We start from the raw sequence: 20,123 nt of genomic DNA, 5'->3' as shown, positions 1-20,123 counted from the left end.
AAAAAGTAAAATACTCCACATCTGAGTAGACATTAGCGACTGGTTTGGGCTGTCAGTATAACAACTGGCTGTGAATATATACTCTGTCATCCTTGAAAGAAAAAACAGGGTTTTGTATATCTTTAGCTATGACATGTCAAGCTTTTTTTTTTTCCCACACAACCGCTCAAAACAGTTTCTCACAGCAAGCCGAAAGAACCAAAAACAGCTTTTTGTTCTCCAGAGGGGTACACAAGCACTGCAAGCACACACACGGTGTTGACGTACACATTCTCCTTGCAGAAAACACACAAAGATGGGAGATATAGTTAGGAAAGTGACACTTGCACTTTTACATCTCACAGACATGATTAGAATGTTTTCAGTCAAAGAGATTGTCACTTGAACTTGCGAGGCAGTCAGCCATTTCCCTATTTGTTATAACATTGTACTGTTAGGCTGCTGACAATTTATTCCAAAACATGTTTCGTATACAGCGGCTCAAACAAAGCATCATCTGCCTTTGACAATTTTTTCGCAGTGGATTCTATTTTTAAAGCCTCTAACGTGTGCCTGCCTGCACATTAGCAGCTTTCGTTGGTGGTAGTCTTGTGCATTTTGTATCACAAACAAAAAATACAATTTAACAATATAAATGCAAACTACAATGTAAATGATTCAATGTTTTGGTAGAAACAAGTCCACGTTTCGTTTTTCACATCAAGTCTCCCCTGGCATTCTTAACCACACAGGTGAAGGAAAAAGAAACTCTGAGTCCACTGAAATGTCTTCTTGATTCATTTGGACAATTGCCGCTCTACCGCCCGGACGTACAGCCCAAGCAATCAAATCATGACTCTCAGTCAGTTTGCATAATGTGAGCTCTTAAATTGTTAGTGTTGATTTACAATTCAAATTAGGATTAAATACCACTTCTAACATTGCATCATTGAATGGCGCTTGTTTCTGGCTCGAGTAACACTTCTTGGGGGATTCATACAAAGATTTTTCTTCACTTCATGGATGTAACTTTGAAGTCTTCCTGAGCAGGTAAGACCACATGCTGACAGCGCCTGATGAGCGGACATGACGGCCAGCGGCACGTCAGGAAGAGCGGCTGTGGATGCTTCACCGAGTGACTGTACAATTCCTGTCAGTTTTTCCGACATGGGCGATTTTGCCAAAGAAGACCTTAATTTTGAAGAGTGCTTTGTGAGGGGTTGCGTTTGACAAAGTCTTAGCACCTTCTGACAGATCACGCTATGCACTGGCTCCTCCAATTGAGGAGTCGATATGTGATGTGTGCAATATCGGGGTTGAGCAAGCTAAATGTGAGCACAGCTTCGAGTTGTTCTATATTAAATGAAGCGTCACTTAGCTAATATTGGACCTCAAGGTGCATCTGAATAAAATAACCAGCGTAAAAATAAACTTTTGAGAGATTCATCCCGGGAAAACACTGCCATGACTATTCAATGGAGTGTTTAATCACCCAGACCTTTGCTGATGAATGTGACATTCACTTGGCGAGCGTCTATTCCTATCTCTAACTAAGGATTTTTTTTTCGTGCAGTGTTCCTGCATCTGAAGCCTTTAAAAGCTTTCAGGCGTTTTATGTTTTCACTCTATTGACCTGTGTGCCATCGAGGCAGCACCCTATGGCTCCAGCAGATCCATGATGCTTTAATGTGCAACTACAGTCAAGTAACCTCACATACATTTAAGACCACTGTACTTTTCTTTTTCTTTGAACCAAGTGTCCCACCTACCGTATATAGAAATAGATTTAGCTTCATGTTTATTTCCTCCCACATGGTCTTTTTTCATTGAGAAGAAAAAAATAGATATCAGTGACTATGCTGTCAAAAATGTTCCCTCTCGGCAGAAAAAGCGGTCTCCTGCTCTGCTTTTCATTCAATCATTGATCGTGTTGACATGTAAAACAGATGTCTTCCATGAGCCGTTTGTCCCCCCCACCCGCATATCGATCCTAATGTATCCCTTGGTTAATTGGATCTTTGATCGCAGCAGTGTGAGACACTGTTGGATCTACCAAATGACCTAGCAGTCTGAAAGAAATACAAGATGAAGAAGGTTAGCATCCAGTCCAAATCCAATACAAAACTCACAAAGCAATGAAATAATTTGGCACCAGCACATTGCTGCAGCTGCCCTTACCTGAACTCTGGATGACCTAAAAAATAATCTCTCACCGCTAAAAAAACGTAGCTGCACAAACATTTTCTTTACGACACAAACCAGCACAAACGAAACAGACTATTTCGCTTAAAGTTTGCGTGGGGTCAGGGGCCAACTTCACAGAGGTCTTAAATAGCCGCTGATTGGTGACTGACCTAAGCCATGCATTGGAGGGAGAAAAAAAGTATCTGACAACAATCATCTTAAACCAATCAGCCCACATATAACCCAAACATGAGTGTTTTAACCCACCTGGCAACTTGACATTGTGGCGGCGTTTGAAATAATGTATCCATGTGTTAGATATTCGTATTCAAATATATGGAATAAAAAGGTTCGAAAGTAAAATTTCCACCCCCAAAAAAATAAAAAAAGATTCCCATGAGCAAACATCTGTCTTTTTTATGGCTATACTTGCCATCTGTTCTTCTGGGCCCGTGTATGATGGCTACCTCATTTTGTTGCCAGACACAGTTTCAAAGTAGATAGCTCATCAACATAAGTGACAAGTGTAGATGCCGTGCAATATATCGCTTCAAGAGCAATAGGCCGACAGGTTTTCACCGATGAATTGCAAGTGCTACGAGAATCTTCCTCTGACGGGAACCCTCACAAATCAGTGACAATATTCCGGTGGTGTGGAGTGACTGCCTAATTAACGCAGACATTGAGTTGCACACTGGAAAGTTTCATTATAGAAAATGTCTGTCAGAATTCTTGAAGAACGTGAAGTCTTTAGGGACAACTCAAGTGAAAAAGTATGCTTTGGAAGCCAGAAGTTTCAAACAACAGGCAAAGGGATTAGTGAGGTTTGACACAGTTCATAAAAAGAATTGTGGTCTTTTGTTCTAACTGCACAGTAGAACAAATGTTGCGGCACCATGGCATGAAATACAAACTCATATCCTCTGTTGCTTAAGGCATGTTGACTATAGATTAACACTATACAGTAAATTAGGAATTGATATTTTCACAGTGAGGTTCTTTTCATCGCAGAGGAAATGAATATAATAATAATAATAAATGTGGCAATACCATCAATTGCCTGTGGGCATCTAAAAGACACCCCATTCTTCTGTAACTTTCTGGAAATCAGGAAATTCATGTCAAGAGAATTACAGTGTGAACCCACTCCCTCCAGTTGTATCCATCATTAAGGGTCAGAACACTAGAGAGAAGGGGTTTCAGCAGCTCTTGGTAGCCAACAAGGCAGCGTGGCGGGATGACCTCACAGGACGTTTCTCTGATGACTGCCTGAAGCGCTTGACAAACTGAGGTTGCATTGGGTCTGGCCCCCTCACCAGCATTGCCTCCAAGATGCACAGCACTCTAACCTCATCAGCAAATCACATATGCGGTGATACTTAAAAGGACCCCACCTCAGGTAGTCGGTTTGGCAAAGCGCGCTGCTCCATGCTGGACATTCTAGCAGACTGAGAAAGGTGAGGGTGCTTCAACTCTGCCCCAAGAGGACGTTTTAGAAAGTCCTGCATGTCTTCGAATTGACACATTTGTTTCTCTCTTTTTTTTTTAATACAATATTGCATTCATATATGATACACGTGTTTTCTCAGAAACTTAATAGAAAGTGGAATAACATCCAACTGAAAAAATGTGATCAGCACTATTGTTATTCATGTCAGCAGGACACTGTGATGAAACTACAGAGAAATCACTTTAATGCGCAAAAGAAGGTGAAATGAAATAGGAGGGCGTAGATTTATTGAGATAATGGGGTTTCTATTCTGGTTCCTTCTGGATTTCACATGTGGCTGCAATCTCCGCTACTCTATTATATGTCAGCTCATATTTAAAATCAGTCAATTTTATAATTTGCTTCAGTTAATAGTCTTGTATTATCCTCATTCAAAGGTTTGGCCATTCTGCTGCCGTTTGATAATTACGGTTACCTACAGTCGGGCCCAAATTTTCAGTCTGGTCATGCTGTTTGCGATCACACAAGCCGGAGAATTACTTTTCAAATGTAAATATCTGAATTTTGCGATGACTCGACGTATAATTGCTTCTATATTTGATCTAGATGCAGTCTTCCTTAAGGCTACCGCTAAAATAGGGGGATGATGAGACATTGTCTATCTGTGGTTTCAAAGCCAAATCCAGGTTAGAAAGTTGAATTCTGCTCCAGTTAGGCTCTTCCACCAACCTATTTGCTCTGCAATAAAATTACAAACAAGCGGGGGGTAACAAACAGCAGCAGCACAATACATGTGCAAGAATGATCTCACAATTTTTGCCGTATTGCTCAAGACAACTTGCCGCGGGCGACCACTTGATGGGGCTCCCCCCCTACAGAGGCCTCTTACAAAACAAAAAAATCGGATGACTTTCCCTTTCTGGTAGCAGATCCAGACAGACGTAGTCCATTGCAGTATTAGCTAGAAAAACGACAAGATACCTGTATGAGGACACCTGCACTTGTGCATGAGTGGAATATTATGACACTAGGCAGAGACCCAAGCTGTGACTCACGGGCCCAAAAGCCCTATTAAGGTGACATTCTCTCACTGCACAGTCTTTCTCCGAAATGCCGTAAGATGCGTACATGCTTTGCTCATTATTTTCGTATAAACACAGAACAGATTGTTGCCAGGAAGAGGTAATAAAGGCTGAAAAGGTTGATCCCTGAGTGATAGTGGTATGGTAGTTATTAAAAGCAGAAAATCCCTGACAGGGGTTCAAAAAGAACAAACATTTGACACTACATGCATCCTCTGGGAGATCTAAGGCTGGAAAATCAGACAGCATTTCTAAAGAAGCTCATTATCATGCAAATGGCATTCATGCCATTTAATCTCACCCTGCTTGGTATCCCACATGGCAATGAGTCCACACAGAGGAAGCGACAGTGACACCGCACGCACGCTCGCGAGGCAAGCGTCCATATCAAAATTCTTCCATCTGCGGATATTAGTTTGTTTGGTTGTTGTTGTTGTAACCAATGACCAGCAGGAAAGATGCTGGGTTCTTTTTTGGAGTAGGCATGACAGAACTGGTGGTTCAATAACTGTGTACTAAGCTCAATTTTGAATCAGCTTCTGAGCAGCAAATCTACTTACAATTGTTGACAATTGAGAGTATAAAAGGTCAATAAATCATGTGCTTAAAAAATAATACAATTGCTGTGCTTTCAAGTGAGGAATTTATACTTGTCCTGATAAAACTGCTTCTATGTTGTGTGTAGCATTCAAAGCAAATTTGTAACTGCTTCGCGTTCTACTCAAAGGACACTGAATGGTCTGTTCAACATCCATCCTATCAGTTTGAAGGTTGGCCAGATTCAGCTGGCATGTTTCGAAAATGCAGTTGCTTTCAAGGGTAGAGAAACACTGGGATTAAAAGTAATAAAAGGTACCTGATTGTATCTAGAGTCAACTGTATAATCATGTTTTAGGAACAATAAGTGACATATTTTCAGTTTTTCTTGTATAGCACTGAACATATTTGGGTTTTGCTATCTCCTATACACCGAGTTAATTGTGCACCACTTCCGAGACACCGGGGGGTGAACAGAGTTACCTCGAAGCCGTCAATGACCTCACTGAACTCTTCTCCAGTCTGATTTTTGCCTCAACTCACTGCACTTGACCTACCGATCTCCATCAGCTGCTTCCAGAGTCACACAGGCCAAAAAGCCTGATAAGATTTATTTTTAAGATTAACACAATCCTTCACTATGGGTGTCTACAAATGGGTTCAGGGGTTACTATCACAATAGGCACCAATTACTTTGAGGGCAAAGCTCAGGTTGGCTGCCGGGTGGAACATGGTCCTTGCCCGCTTCGGGACATGGTCAACGTTGTGCCAGAAATGGGAGTATGACAGACGTTCCCAGAAGAGCCCCCCACGATACGTTTGGGTCTGTCAGGCCGGACTGACATTCTCCCCGACCATTGGAGCCAACACTCAACAAGGTGGCGATCAGTTGACAGCGCCACCCCTATCTTCACCCGAATGCAACCACAAGTGACCTGAACACATTGAACTTTGGCCATGAATGTCCTGGTGACAAGTAAACATATGGACCTTCATCTGCTTCAACATTATGGACAATCCAGCATTTTGGGTTTTCAGTGATACTAATTGCACACAATTCCAAGATGTAGAAGCTTTAACTGTGACTAATGCCACGCATTTGCATCACATATCACTCTCAAGGCCAAAGGCACTCCACAAAAATAGACTCACTGCTGTTATAGTTCAACTTATGTAACAGAATAGACATACCTGTCCATATTAGCGGGGCATAGAGATGCAAAGGCGAGGAATCTGAGGTTCATACTGTGTTTGATTTTACTTTAATAGAGTGACACATCATGCTCCCCGCCTCATTTTATGCCTGCCAGTCATCTCCACTGTGATGAACACAAGCCTGCACCAGTGCAGCCTGTCACTCTGTCACTCAAATGCTTAAAAGAACTTCATGTCACTATTCAGGTGGAGCTGGGGAGATTTTCAGATGTCTCGTTTGATTTTTCTGTCTAAACCACCCTTTTATCTGGGCTCTAGCTTATCTCCCTGAAGTGGGAATCACATTTTAATTAGGTCTATACTTGGTTTGTGGTTCATCATCACATCTCCCTATCCTCCTGCTGCTGACAACAAAGCGTGCCCTGTCTGACTAAAACTTGCATTCTGCAAATGGGCAAAACGATCATATGGAAAGGATTTGGAATTAGGATGGAAACGCAGATTCTAGCTATATAAAGAGGTATCCATTAAGTTTAACTTCATAGTGGTCTTCAATTCTTATTTAGTGGAACTCTCAAGATAAATTACAATAAGGTTAGAAAAATAGGTAATGCAAACCCACCATAATAAATCAGTGTCTATCTATCTATCTATCTATCTATCTATCTATCTATCTATCTATCTATCTATCTATCTATCTATCTATCTATCTATCTATCTATCTATCTATCTATCTATCTATCTATCTATCTATCTATCTATCTATCTATCTATCTATCTATCTATCTATCTATCTATCTATCTATCTATCTATCTATCTATCTATCGATATCTCTCTCTCTCTCTCTCTCTCTCTCTCTCTATATATATATATATATATATATATATATATATATATATATATATATATATATATATATATATATATATATATATATATATATATATATATATATATATATATATATATATATATATATATATATATATATATATATATAAACTCTTTGAATTGCCAAAGAACAAAAATAAACCACACAGATATTTTTAAAACATACACCAGCAGAACCCCTAATGGAGCAATTTGCATTTAAATCCATATTCATCAGGGTAAGATTGAAGGGGGTGCGATTATCAATGTACCGTTTTCAGGGTGTTCGCTCTCGCCAATGCTGCCATCTGGAGTGGTTCGCTCAAAGTGATCTTCAGGCAGGGTCAAGGGTCCGATGCGAGGGCCAGAAGATGACTTGCTGCTGGGTGTCTCTGATTCTTCTAAGCCGCTGTCATAGTAACTGTGCTGGGAGGCATCCTGCAGGTCCTGGACAGGGTTGGCGGTGGAGAAGGTCACTCTCCGATGGGGATGCTACAAAACACAGACATACAGTAGACACGTTTTTTTTCTCCACAGCTACACTTATCCTTTTGTTTGTGTGCTCCACTGAGAGACACAACAAGTTGTGTGCTTGCAGTTAGAGATGAAATAGTGTATCGAGGAAAGTATTGGTACACCTTGATATTGCACCTGCAGGAACTGAAAACGGAAGACAATATCAAGTTGTTGTACCCTTGGCAGCTATAACAACTCATATTCTTTTGAGATGACTTTCTGCAAGATTTTCTTGGTTGAAACTAAGAAGTCTGTCTCAACTTATGATTGATTAGTTAATTTAGCAAACTGAAGGAGTGTGTGGCGATACGTTTGACCACAAGATGTATTTGGGAATATTGCTGAAAGTTACTCTCTCTAAGGGATTCTGTTTTATTAGACTGTAACAGGACTTTAAAAGTATGGCTTGCTGTATTGTGTGAACAGCAGTAGAAATTATTCACCACAAACTATCATATGAAATATAGATGTCTTTGTATTTAAACGTACTGGATGATCATATTTCCACTTTGAATATACTACAAGTTGTAGGAGGTCATAACTTGGGTAACTAAGCAGATCTACTCTTTGACAACAAAATTTGTATTCTGAATTTGCTGGAGACAGAAAAGCACTGGCCAAAGTCTGGCAAGTAAAGTGATAATTCATCCTCCCTGTATTGACATAGTGTTTACAACGTTATCATTTATTCATTATTGATTTACTCTCCTGATAATTGCGCGTGCTTCTGCTCAGAACAGCTCAAATTCTTGCAATATTATTCATGTTTCTGTGTGTTTTTTATTTGTATATCTTACTACTTCAAAATAAAATCCAGATGCCAATGATCAGCCCACAATCCTCAATGAGATTCTAAATCCCCATATTAGCATACTTTTCCACAGATGTTGAAGTTTAACAAAGCAGAAAAGGCAGGAAATATGATTTAGCGGAAAATTAATCCTTAAGGTCTCCTACGCTGGGGAGAAAAAGAGAATAAAAAGGAGCATCGCAATTACACTTTGACAGTCACTATTTCCTTGTTACATGCTGATGAGATTTGATGAAAGATTAAAGGGGCAAATGCATGAAAGAGAGTGCCGATGGAATCTTGAAATCAATGGCTTGGGGAGGAAAGGGGCGGCAAATAATAAATCACTCAAGATCACACCCTTTATCAAATTGAATGGATTGTAAATACAGTTAGGGGACCATTAAATTCTTTCTTCTAAAGATCAGATTACTAATGGTGACTTACCGCCGATCGACAACAGAAAGATGACTCTGTACGATGCACATGTAATGGAACTCCCCCACCCCCACCCCCACACGTGCTTCTCTTGTTAAAGTCGGGAAAGCACTGAGACAGCAGAACAGGTCCGCCTCGGCCGGACCCGTCAGCCTGGATCGATACTACCAGTCTCTGCTTTTCACCGTCTCAACCACTTTTCTGGCAAACAAAAGCCCCTGCTGGAAATCACACAAATTATCATCCTTTTAGTGCATACATGCAAGACTTTGGAGAAAATGCTTTTAGAGAAGTGATCGGAGCAATGTTTCCTTAATACAGTTAAAGGGCTTCCAAAGGTTTCGTGTTCATCTCTGGCGTCCTCAAACACTTTTTTTTCTGTGTTGCACTGCTGAATCTCCTCATCTTTCATTTTATTTGAGTTTTAGTGTGCATCATATTTTCTCCGCAAGTAGTGCTGATAGTATGTCCATACATCAAATACAGTATGCAAGATAAAAATGTCTTGGGTATATCCGTTAGGGTTTAATGGAAATGAAGGTGGGCTTCCAAATAGAAGCGAATGAATTTTGACCCAACAATGGGTCCTTATAGTCCTTACGATTTGTATGCACGGTGCAACATCAAGAAAAGACAGCCTCGGTTAATATGGACCGATAAGAATAAGCTATTTGGATTCCTTCAAATTAATAGTGAAGAGCAAAAATTTCTAACAACATTCCTTGTTTGTGTTTGAGCAGTTTATTTCAAAGGATATCTTGTATAAAAGAATCACATGATCAATATTCCGATAACATATAAATCTCCCTATGGTGGTATGCTTTTTGTGATATTTAATCAAACATCCCATGCACTATATATCGGTGGTGTATTCGGCTCAGTGACGATAAGATAAGATAAAGTATAATCCTTTATTTGTCCCAAACTGCTAAATTCCAGTTCCGTTTGCGCATCAAACTGCCGCCATCATCTAATCTATCATTTAAATGTGAATGTAGCATTTATTTGTTCAAGTATGGGTTCTTACTTAAACTTATCCTCAAGGCTTCACTCCAAAGACTCAGCATGTTTCCAGGGTATGATAACTAGCAAAGGCTGCCGAGATGGGAAATAGATTCTCTTTTTAGACTGAAAGCAAATCCTTTGCCAGGCCTCGGGGCTGCAGGGATGTGGCAAGACAGAAGGATTGGAAGGAGAAGCCGGTCAGGAGTGGAGAGTTGGTCAGGCAGACAAAGACAACACTTTGGCTGGAGGGGACTAGCAGAAGGATTGGATTCTGGGAAACTGGAGACAGTCGTAGGGGATCGGTTAGGCATTGTGGCTAGCTACGGGACTAAGACTGAAAAAAGGAACATTTATGATGACTACATCATGCATTGCGGCTAGCTACGGGGCAAAGACTGAAAGACTGAACATTTATGATGTCTACATTCCAACCTCCACAAAACATATTGGAACAATGAATTTGAATTCTATCCTATCTATCTATCTATCTATCTATCTATCTATCTATCTATCTATCTATCTATCTATCTATCTATCTATCTATCTATCTATCTATCTATCTATCTATCTATCTATCTATCTATCTATCTATCTATCTATCTATCTATCTATCTATCTATCTATCTATCTATCTATCTATCTATCTATCTATCTATCTATCTATCTATCTATCTATCTATCTATCTATCTATCTATCTATCTATCTATCTATCTATCTATCTATCTATCTATCTATCTATCTATCTATCTATCTATCTATCTATCTATCTATCTATCTATCTATCTATCTATCTATCTATCTATCTATCTATCTATCTATCCATCCATCCATCCATCCATCCATCCATCCATCCATCCATCCATCCATCCATCCATCCATCCATCCATCCATCCATCCATCCCGCCATCCATATCCATCCATATAGCTGTATACGCATAAGTATTATGGTTCTATCTATTGGGTAGTATTATTATTGTTCTATCTATTAGGTGTAAACTATCGTCTAGACTGCAGTGTCAATGAAAGGGGCCACAGAATCAGTGCAGTGTCTGCTGATTTGCACCACTGCTCCCTAGTGGGACATAGGACCCGACTGCTGCCGTGCTTTCCAACTGCACCAACTATTCAGTCCACTCTTGAAAGCTATCTGACACCACTCTGCCACCACGCGCCCTGTCACTCAGCCAAGCCTCACTGATTGCCAGTACTGAGCCGCCGGTTCTTATGCAGATGCTATAGCTTTTTCATCAACTCCATCACCTTTTTACTTTCTGCAGAGTGGTTGGTGAGGTAGACTTAGCATTTGCAACTCTCCTGTCAATGCGGCTGCCGCAGAGAGAGTCAGCAGTGTGAAGTATCTGCGAGTACACATTCTTGATCACTTTCCCTCAAGAATAGCAAGCACTCCAACGCTCAGTATAACTTCCTGGTTTGGATAGTGTTAAATGTAAATATTAGCCAAGTAGAATAGTTTGGACAGCCAGCAAAAATCCTAGACGGCCTGCTCAGAAGGCAGCATGAGCTCCAAACCCAGCAGCAAGCTGAATCTTCCCACATGTTGTCAGACTGCTCAATGGTCTGTGTCACCTCCCATAAGTGAACAATTCAACTTCAAGATTAGAAATGACAGTCAACTTGTTTAGTTGTATTCACGCTTATTATTATTATTATTTTTATTTGTGTTCTCTTATGGAAAGTATAATACATTTTTGTCATGCATTTTTTGCCTGCCCAATTCCTTTTTAGAGTTTTAACAAATGCGATGCAGACTTAAGTGTATGCTGAAAACACAATTTCAGGAACACGCTCAAAGCATAACATTTCCTAACTCTGAATAATCACCAACTCTGCAGGGTGAAATTTGCCACTGGGAAAAAAAACAGCAAAAAACTGATTTTCTTCGGATAAAATAAAACTGGGAGCTTTAGAGGTTGAATGTTTTGAGTTGGTATGACTGTGCGAAAGAGGACTTGTTCCTTTTTTCCACAGCAAAAAAAAAAATATATAGTATGCTCTCCTTTAACACTCTTAAAATTTCAAACTGAAGAAAACCTTTGTGGTCCCGTTTATCTACCTTTCGTTGCGGTATAGCCAATGTGTACTGAAGCTGGAAGCCAGCCATTTCCTACTGAATAGTTATGTGTCACTAAGATATTATGAAATGGGTTTCCTGCCCATGTTAAAGGAAACGGCTGATGTCTCAGTGCCCCCCGTGATATGAAAAATTCAATTTAAAAGGATGAGCCAAAAAATGGTGCAAGGCCTATTTTCATTCGTCCCACACTGAGAGATATGGCAATGATGTTATATTGTGTGGAGGGAGTGATGCCAATCGTACTGCGGAGGAATTCTTTCATAATTCAATTCAATTTCTTCAAAATCCCAGTGGCAAGCTCCTCTGCCAAAGTGAGGCGGCATGATGGAGTCAAACAGGGAGGGCTGCAGACAAAGACGGAAGAAGAGGGACTAAAGATTGAAACAAAGGTGAACATAGCAGCCGAGTCACAAAGCCACTTCCACCGAAAAGGTAAAAAGAGGCTGGTGACACAAAGCGGATAGAGGAAATTACTTTAGCAAAGATAACTATTGACAATTCTAGAATGCCCAAACTAATTACATCTGTGACCCATCTGACAGTATCTATGTGAATCAGTTACATGTAGATCGAGAAATGGTAGACACATGGTAGAAAAATACCTAGAGGAGTTCACAGGCTCTGGCATTTACTGTATGTAATGTATGCTGGCATCAATGAGGTCCCACCTGCAAAGCCCCAGAAAAATTGGCCCAACCGACAAAGTTGACAAAGAAGAAGTGCACCTCTTAGTGTATCCAGCAAGCATATAAGCCCAGATAGACAGAGGGCATTATTCAGAAAATGTGTATACTTTTTCTTTTTAATTCCACCATCATGTTCACATCCCTTCCACTGCTCTCTTGTCTCTCTTTAGACACACACACGTACACACACACACATACACACACACACAAACACACAGTTGTTGTTTTTTTTGTAGGTGCCATAGCTCGGAGGCAAGCAGTGTGGAATTGGAGTCTTCAAAGAGTCTTGGATTATCAAAGAGACACAGCTACCAGAAAACTAGGGGACACGCTACGGAGGGGGGAGGGAAGGAACATAAGCGAGAGGCGGGGAGGGGAGAAGAGTGCACGGGAGTCAGCATGGGTTTGGCTGGAGGATGAAGTGATCAGACAAGGGGATGAGGAAAGGGAGGTGGATAAAGACCAGAAGTCCCTTTGTTCACATACTGTTAATGGAGAGAAAAAACGACCAGAGTGAATGCATTAAAAAACAATCACACAGGCCCTAATGGTCTTGATAGGCAAGACTGAATTCACATCCTTCACTGTCTGTGTCACCTATTCTGGAGTGCTTCTTTTCCACTACGCCCCTCTCCCACCTCCAAAGAGAATTTCATCTCACTGGAAGCATTGGCCTTGAAATACCATAATGTTGTTACAGTAAAATCAAGTATTACTGCAGCGGGACCCACCAAGTGTGAATATAGCTGCCATATCTAATGACAAATCGGCGTGTTCACGCCATTCCATATGACAGGATGTGGGAGTGCTGCCGTGAATGCATCACCCATTGACAAAAAGCTCTTCGTCAGCCCCTCTGTCCTGCGATGAGCTATGGATGTCTATTCTCCATTACAAGGACACGTCTGACTGTGGAACACGTTTCGAGCCAGTGAAAATATTCAGCTTGGTTCACCGTGGTGAGCTGCGGGCCATCATCTAGTAATGATTCCCGCTCCCCTGCAACAGCAAAATCGTAGAAACCTCCCAACAATGGCAGCTCGCTTTGAACAAACTCATAATACATATTAAATGCCTGAAAAAAAAATCCATTGGTAAAACAGTACTGGTCGACAAGAATCAAAAACACAGTGGTTTTCTGCAAGAGCAAACACATCCTCCTGCCTGCACCATTTGGTAATGGAGAGGAATGCCATGATATTGTTTGTTTCGACTGCAACACGTGTAAGCCCATGAGATGTTTTTGTGCCGTTCCGTGGTAACAGTAAAGGAAACCAAAAAGGACCCAAAACCTGGGCCATCAAATTGAACAATTTTAATTGTCTTTCAATATACAATGCATGAGAAAAATGGGATGCTCATCCAGACTTTGGTATAAATTTAAAAGCAATTCAGTGAGTCAGAATAAGGTTGAAAAAGCACTTGAATACCCAACCACGTCACTATAACTAATTTAATTTCACCAGTTGATAGATTCATATAAAACTAAAATGCCTACCGTTGATTTCCATGTATAATGCGCCCCCATGTATAATACGCACCCTAAAAATGGCATGTTGATGCTGGAAAAAAGCCTGTACCCATGTATAATACGCACCCAAATTTTGACTCCTACTTAAGTCCTTAAACATAAAATTATTTCAGAAAAAAGATCATCTTTGGGAACAACCGGATGTTATTCTGCCGGTCAGTATCACTGCGCATGCGCTAGCATACTCGATAGCGAAGAAATGTTTCGGATTTGTGTAGGGTACATTGTGACAGCAAACGAGCAGGTGATCTAGCAAGCGTCTGATACGAGAGCATTGTATTCGTATGGAGCGTGTTTGAAGTGAACAGCAGAGAAGAAAGCGCATCTGTAATGGCGGCCTCCGTATCATATCCGGATTAAAAACAAAAAAAAAAATAATAATTTTTTTTTTTTTTTTATGTACCCATGTATAATGCGCACCCCAGATTTTAGGACAATAAATTAGTTAAATTTTGCGCATTATACATGGAAAAAAACTGTACCTTGTTTTCCGCTAAGGTGTCAAATCCAGGTCGCAATAGAAGAAACTCACCACCGGTGCTTTTCATTATCCGGGCTGGCAGGTAAATGAGCTCCCAGAAATTAGAAATACCTGCGGCTATCGCTAAACTGTGGCAGACTTTCTGGACCTGGATTTGACAACTCTGGTATTCCATTTAAATTGTTGATCTACATTATACACACTCCCCACCATTTACGGGAAACTTCTTTTTCCAAAAAACTACAAATGATTTTAAAGATGTAATTGTGGTAGTAGAAAGGATATCTAAGTGCTATTCCGTATGATATGCTTGGTTACACAAAGTTGCAAAATTACATACAGTTTTTTCCCAAAATTAGATTCAAATTATTTTTCTGTTTAGGTAAAGACACATTGTGGTTGAGAGTCAATTAACAACACACTAAATACATTAATTAATATATCCTCTGGCAAAATGGAATGAGATGAAGGAAAGGGGTAGACAAATATAATATGCTTTGGCGTCGCGGGAGATTGGTGCCGTCAGCTTTTGGAAAATATAGAAAGGGATCAGTGGGAAAACTTAATTGGGAAGAGCACCGGATTAACATTTTGATTAGTTTTTGGGTTAAGAAAATGAATTCTTTTTTAGAGTGACCCTCATTTTCTTAAACAGCAGGGACCAAATATGCTATCTGAGCCCAAAGGACAAGAAAAGTCATCACTTGCCATTGCTTGAGGTTTGTAGGAATCATGCTACTACATTCTAAAAAAGGATAAGTCCTCAATGCAGAGAAACAAATGATAAGAGGGCCGTGAAATAAATAACATGATGCAGAAGATAAACAGAAAAGGGGAAAAATAGCAAAAAAGGAAGCGCAAGAAAACTCAGGAGAAGTTGACAGATTGCCATGGTGACAGAAAGTGAGAAACTATTCTTCCAGACTCCAGAGATGTTCTGAAGATGTCCAGATGAATACAGAACGTTTTGCTTTGTATTTGCCTTTGAATTTGAACACAAAAGTCGCCTATTATTTCGATTCATATACACCAAGTGAAAAAGCCAAGCTGTTTTTATAGAATAACTGCATTGCAGAGACACCACAATAGCTCACATTTCTAAATCGAACAGGTGCAGAACGATTCCTATAAGCAAAGGCAGGCTTGCCAGCACTAAACAAAATTACAAAATATCTGAATACCCTCTGCGATTTAAAAGAATCTCAGTTGTGAATCCTATCAGTATTTGTAAGCAGACGTTATATATACGTAGATTGCCATAACAACAGCTCTTTGTCGTTGTGTCAGGTATGTCATCAACTAATGAATCCAACAAGGCTGGTTTCAAGGTGTTACCTGAAGTAAGTATGAGCTTGCCACTTAGCCTCTAATATATCACATATCGTTTGCTATCCTGTGAAACACATCTTCCACACAGACTGTGGAAAAAGTCAATCATGCCAGAAGGGAGATATAAACAAAAGAGAAATTAGTATGTAAAGATTCAGACATAAGAAAAATTAATCCTGGATGTCCTCTCCCCGCTGGATACTTTATTGCGTCTCAAAGTTCCCATCGTCAGAGCTAATGTCTACAGTATTGCTGCAGCATCTGGATGAGAAGCGTGCGTGCACTTAGGTTTTGTTTGAAGTTGAACATAATTGGATTGGGCAAAAGGGATAAAAATCCTTCAACCATGCTTAAAATTTCACCCCCTCTTCTAATATTGTCTGCATGTGAGTCACTGTTTCCCAGTACATGTGCATGCCTACGTATATGCCGTGCTAATAATAGCATCTTGCTTGTCAAGATTTGCTACCTTGCGATTCGATTGGCAATACAATTTCAACGTGGGATTATTTCCAAAGAATGTGTGTGCATCTCATTCTTGCATTCTGAGTGATTATTTGGATGCAACTAGATGGAGTGGTCTCATGCTCCGCAATGTTACCAAGACGCTGTAGAGAGAGTGAGAGAGGAAAAAGTCATGCTTAATTAGATTCACAATGACCTTTTTCATGTCTGGCTGTCCAGTCAGTGCAGAAGCCGGATATGTTCTGGAAAATTCCAACAGTCAAGAAGAATCCAGGCAGAAAAACAACTTGTCAATTATCAGATAAAGACACTAAGCTGTTTGAGTGAGCTGCTTTGTATGTTGAGTTTGTGGCCTTTAGGAGCTTGAGATGTGTAATCTAACTACACTGCAATCTGAAATCATCTCAGAAAAGCTATGGAATCTAAAACCAGAGTCATGGCCTCTGCCTCACTGTCTTCATGCAAATTAAATGCTACTGCATCTCTCCGTTCCTGCCTCAAATCATTTCCCGCTTTTGGATCCAACAAGCTTGCTTCTCATCAAATACAACAGCAGCCAACAACAACTTGCAGCCTCCATCCCTCGTGTTTAGGGACTTAATGAACACATATTTGATATATGCCCCATATTGCCTTAGATTCTCAGCCTCAGCAAAACAGACACTATTATGAATGCCACCAAAAAAAAAGAAATCTATTATCTAAGTTGACTGCCTAGAGCGTGTTAAAAGAAGGCGCTCCCATTTTGAAATGATGGGGAAAGAAACGTGAGCCGATCACAGAGCATCTTTCGCTGTGCTACTGCGAGAGGGGGTATACTAAATACAGTTGATATAGATTTGATATGATATTGATGACAGATCTGATTAATCTTCTGATGAATTTTTGGCAGAGTCTTTCAAAATGGGCTTTAGACAAAGCCCCAAAGCAAAAGCATCTAGCATGAATACTCCGTTGCCTTCTCTCTTCATTTGAGTCAAAACTGACATATTTATGGCTCATTGTGCCGTATCGTAGACATCACAGTACAAGCACCATGAACCATTTAAATACTCAGGGCGATGCTGTCAGATCCTGTTAGTAACATATGTCTAAAAGATGCATAAGAAGAGGAGCTCAACTTGATTCCTCTGATTGTGTTCCAGAAAGAAATCAGAGAGTAATGTCGTTGAATTTACTGCCGGGAAATTATTTTATGCAGACATCTATTGCATTAGTGACAACACATACAAGTATACACATTCTAAATAATCAGCTGAAAGCATAATTGTGCAATCTTTCATGGAGAAATGAATACAGGTTAAGGGTTGCGCTAAAGAAATCTCAAATCTATAATGACCCTTTTGTGTGCACTTTAACATGGTTGCTTGGCAACAGAAGTAGAGCTCGGCAGTGAATTAAAGTGTCAAATTAAACACTTGGTTTTATCTTGGATTCTTATTAGACAATAATACAAGCTTTTATGAAGGCCAACTAAGTAAATGCGCAGTAGCTTTAATGAATGTGGTATACACATATGGAATTGAATATATGAAAGGCGTGGACGGCGAGGTGACGCACTATGATAGGATATATAGATCAATACCATACCTTAGTCCTCTGAATTATTGATTTATTTGGCTGCTGTTTGAAAACACATTTCCTGTTTACGTACGACAACCAAGACCCGGGTTGATAAATATGGCTTTAAAATGGCTTAGATCTATTGAGTCGAGATTGATTTATGTGTAGACGAGAGGAAGAATCTGCTTTTGTTATTTTCTGCTAAACAAACTTAAGATTTACACCAAGGAGCCCAAATAAGCATCTAAAAGAATGGCAGAATTAGGAGCGAGCAAGTCTCCCGATCCCACATATGCATCATTAAATCATCAAACAACATAAATTGTAGTTTCTCTTTTAGTAATTTATCAGTGGGCACAAGCATTATGAAAAAGTATGTGGACAAACTTGCATTCTCATCATGCACTAGACCAAATGTACCCAAATCCTCACACTACTGCGAACGAACAGCCCCTGCCCCCCTTCATCATGGTTAATACATCAAACAGAATTAGCTCCCGAGATTCCTGAAGCTTAGACAGACATGATTCTGACAGCAAACCATTCAACACGACTTGCTGCCTGGTCGCTACAGCATCTTCAAACTCTATTCCCAATGAAGTCTCTTTTAGGTAGTTAGAAGATTTACAGCCAAAATTCTTTATATCTTGTTGTTTGTTATACAATATAAGTTATGTGTATGTATATTTTTGACATTTATATTTGAATGAAATGAAATGAAACTTGCTTCTGAGACCATGTTGAGCATTTGTTGGTTCGATTTCCTGTCTGTGTCACACAAACGCTAATAAATGGCCTCGGGAAGGGGATGCGGTGTACAAACCGTGCCAAACAAATCAGTACACTGGCTTCCTGTGTCAACCTTTGATGTGAAGGTCCTAAATTCTGTTAATCAACCATTTAAGCAGACTTCCCAAGGATGACATAGTAAGGTCATAAAATGGTCATTCATATTTGTATTTACTACCTTCGAAAGGCCTTGGTAATTTCTCCCAAAGCAAGTCACGATGATGTTCCATTGGTTTGACTGTGCTTTTTTTTTTGCTTCGAATTAACCTTGAGTAGAAATCTGAACCGTACTTGTTTGTGGAAATTAAAGCACAACCCTATTTGACTGTGATGTAATATAGTTGAAATTCCATAGACATTTTAATTCACTGTGATTTTAGTTATCAACTAGATGCCTCACTCATAACAAGGCAGACAAGCTTTTACAAAGCAGCATAAAGCCACATAGATTTCCAGAACGTAAGCTCAAATTAAATACCTACAAAAAAAAATGAAACTATGTCCCTTTCACATGTTGCCAGCCCACTGGGCTGCTGATAGTGAGGCTTAAGTGCAGGGAGACTCACATGTCATCTGCTATACTGCAAATCCTCAGAAAGAGGATAAAGAGGCTTTAGAATCGCATTTACAGCACAGGAACAGTATCTTGCTGATAAATACAGATTGTGGCGTTTGACCCTGTCCATCAGCATACCGAAAGGCTCGTTGCTACTCGAACAGGATCTCAAAGTAGCCGGCCGGGATCAACCGCATGCACAGGGCACCAATGACTCGAGAGCACAGGTGGAAGTTATCATAACCATTATAATGCTAAAGAAAGAACAAGCTTAACTTCTCAGTAATCGTTTCCGACACAGCCTTGGCAGAAAAATTATCCTATTGTCTTGCACTCATTTTTCACACAATATACATTGAAAGAAAACAATTGCTAGAACCTTGAACACGTATGAATCGTGCTACATACGCCACTTTAAGCTGCATTGTTCATATTAGAAATCTAAAGTGACCAAAAAGCAATCACCAGATATGCCTGGTTTGATAGCAGTGTTATTTGACAAAGATAATGAACAACCGCCGCAGGATTTGTTTCTACTGTGCTCCCCGCTCCAAACATTAGAGGCTTATGGGAAAGAAACTGCTCAATTTCCCCAGTGGCATTTTAGTGACATTTTGATG

General features: G+C 40.0%; 1 protein-coding gene across 1 annotated transcript in view; it reads right to left on the bottom strand.

Annotated features, from left to right (window-relative positions):
- The window catches only part of pcdh1a (protocadherin 1a), a 49,269-nt gene that overhangs the window by 8,568 nt on the left and 20,578 nt on the right, over window positions 1–20,123 (bottom strand). The window contains exon 3 of the mRNA XM_061300310.1: window positions 7,531–7,750. Coding sequence (XP_061156294.1) covers window positions 7,531–7,750 — 220 coding nt within the window. The remainder of the gene's footprint in view (window positions 1–7,530; window positions 7,751–20,123) is intronic.

This window comes from Syngnathus typhle, linkage group LG15 (assembly GCF_033458585.1).
Source record: "Syngnathus typhle isolate RoL2023-S1 ecotype Sweden linkage group LG15, RoL_Styp_1.0, whole genome shotgun sequence".
NCBI lineage: Eukaryota > Metazoa > Chordata > Actinopteri > Syngnathiformes > Syngnathidae > Syngnathus > Syngnathus typhle.
The sequence above is the reverse complement of the archived record's forward strand: the minus strand, read 5'-3'. Positions and strand labels throughout refer to the sequence as shown.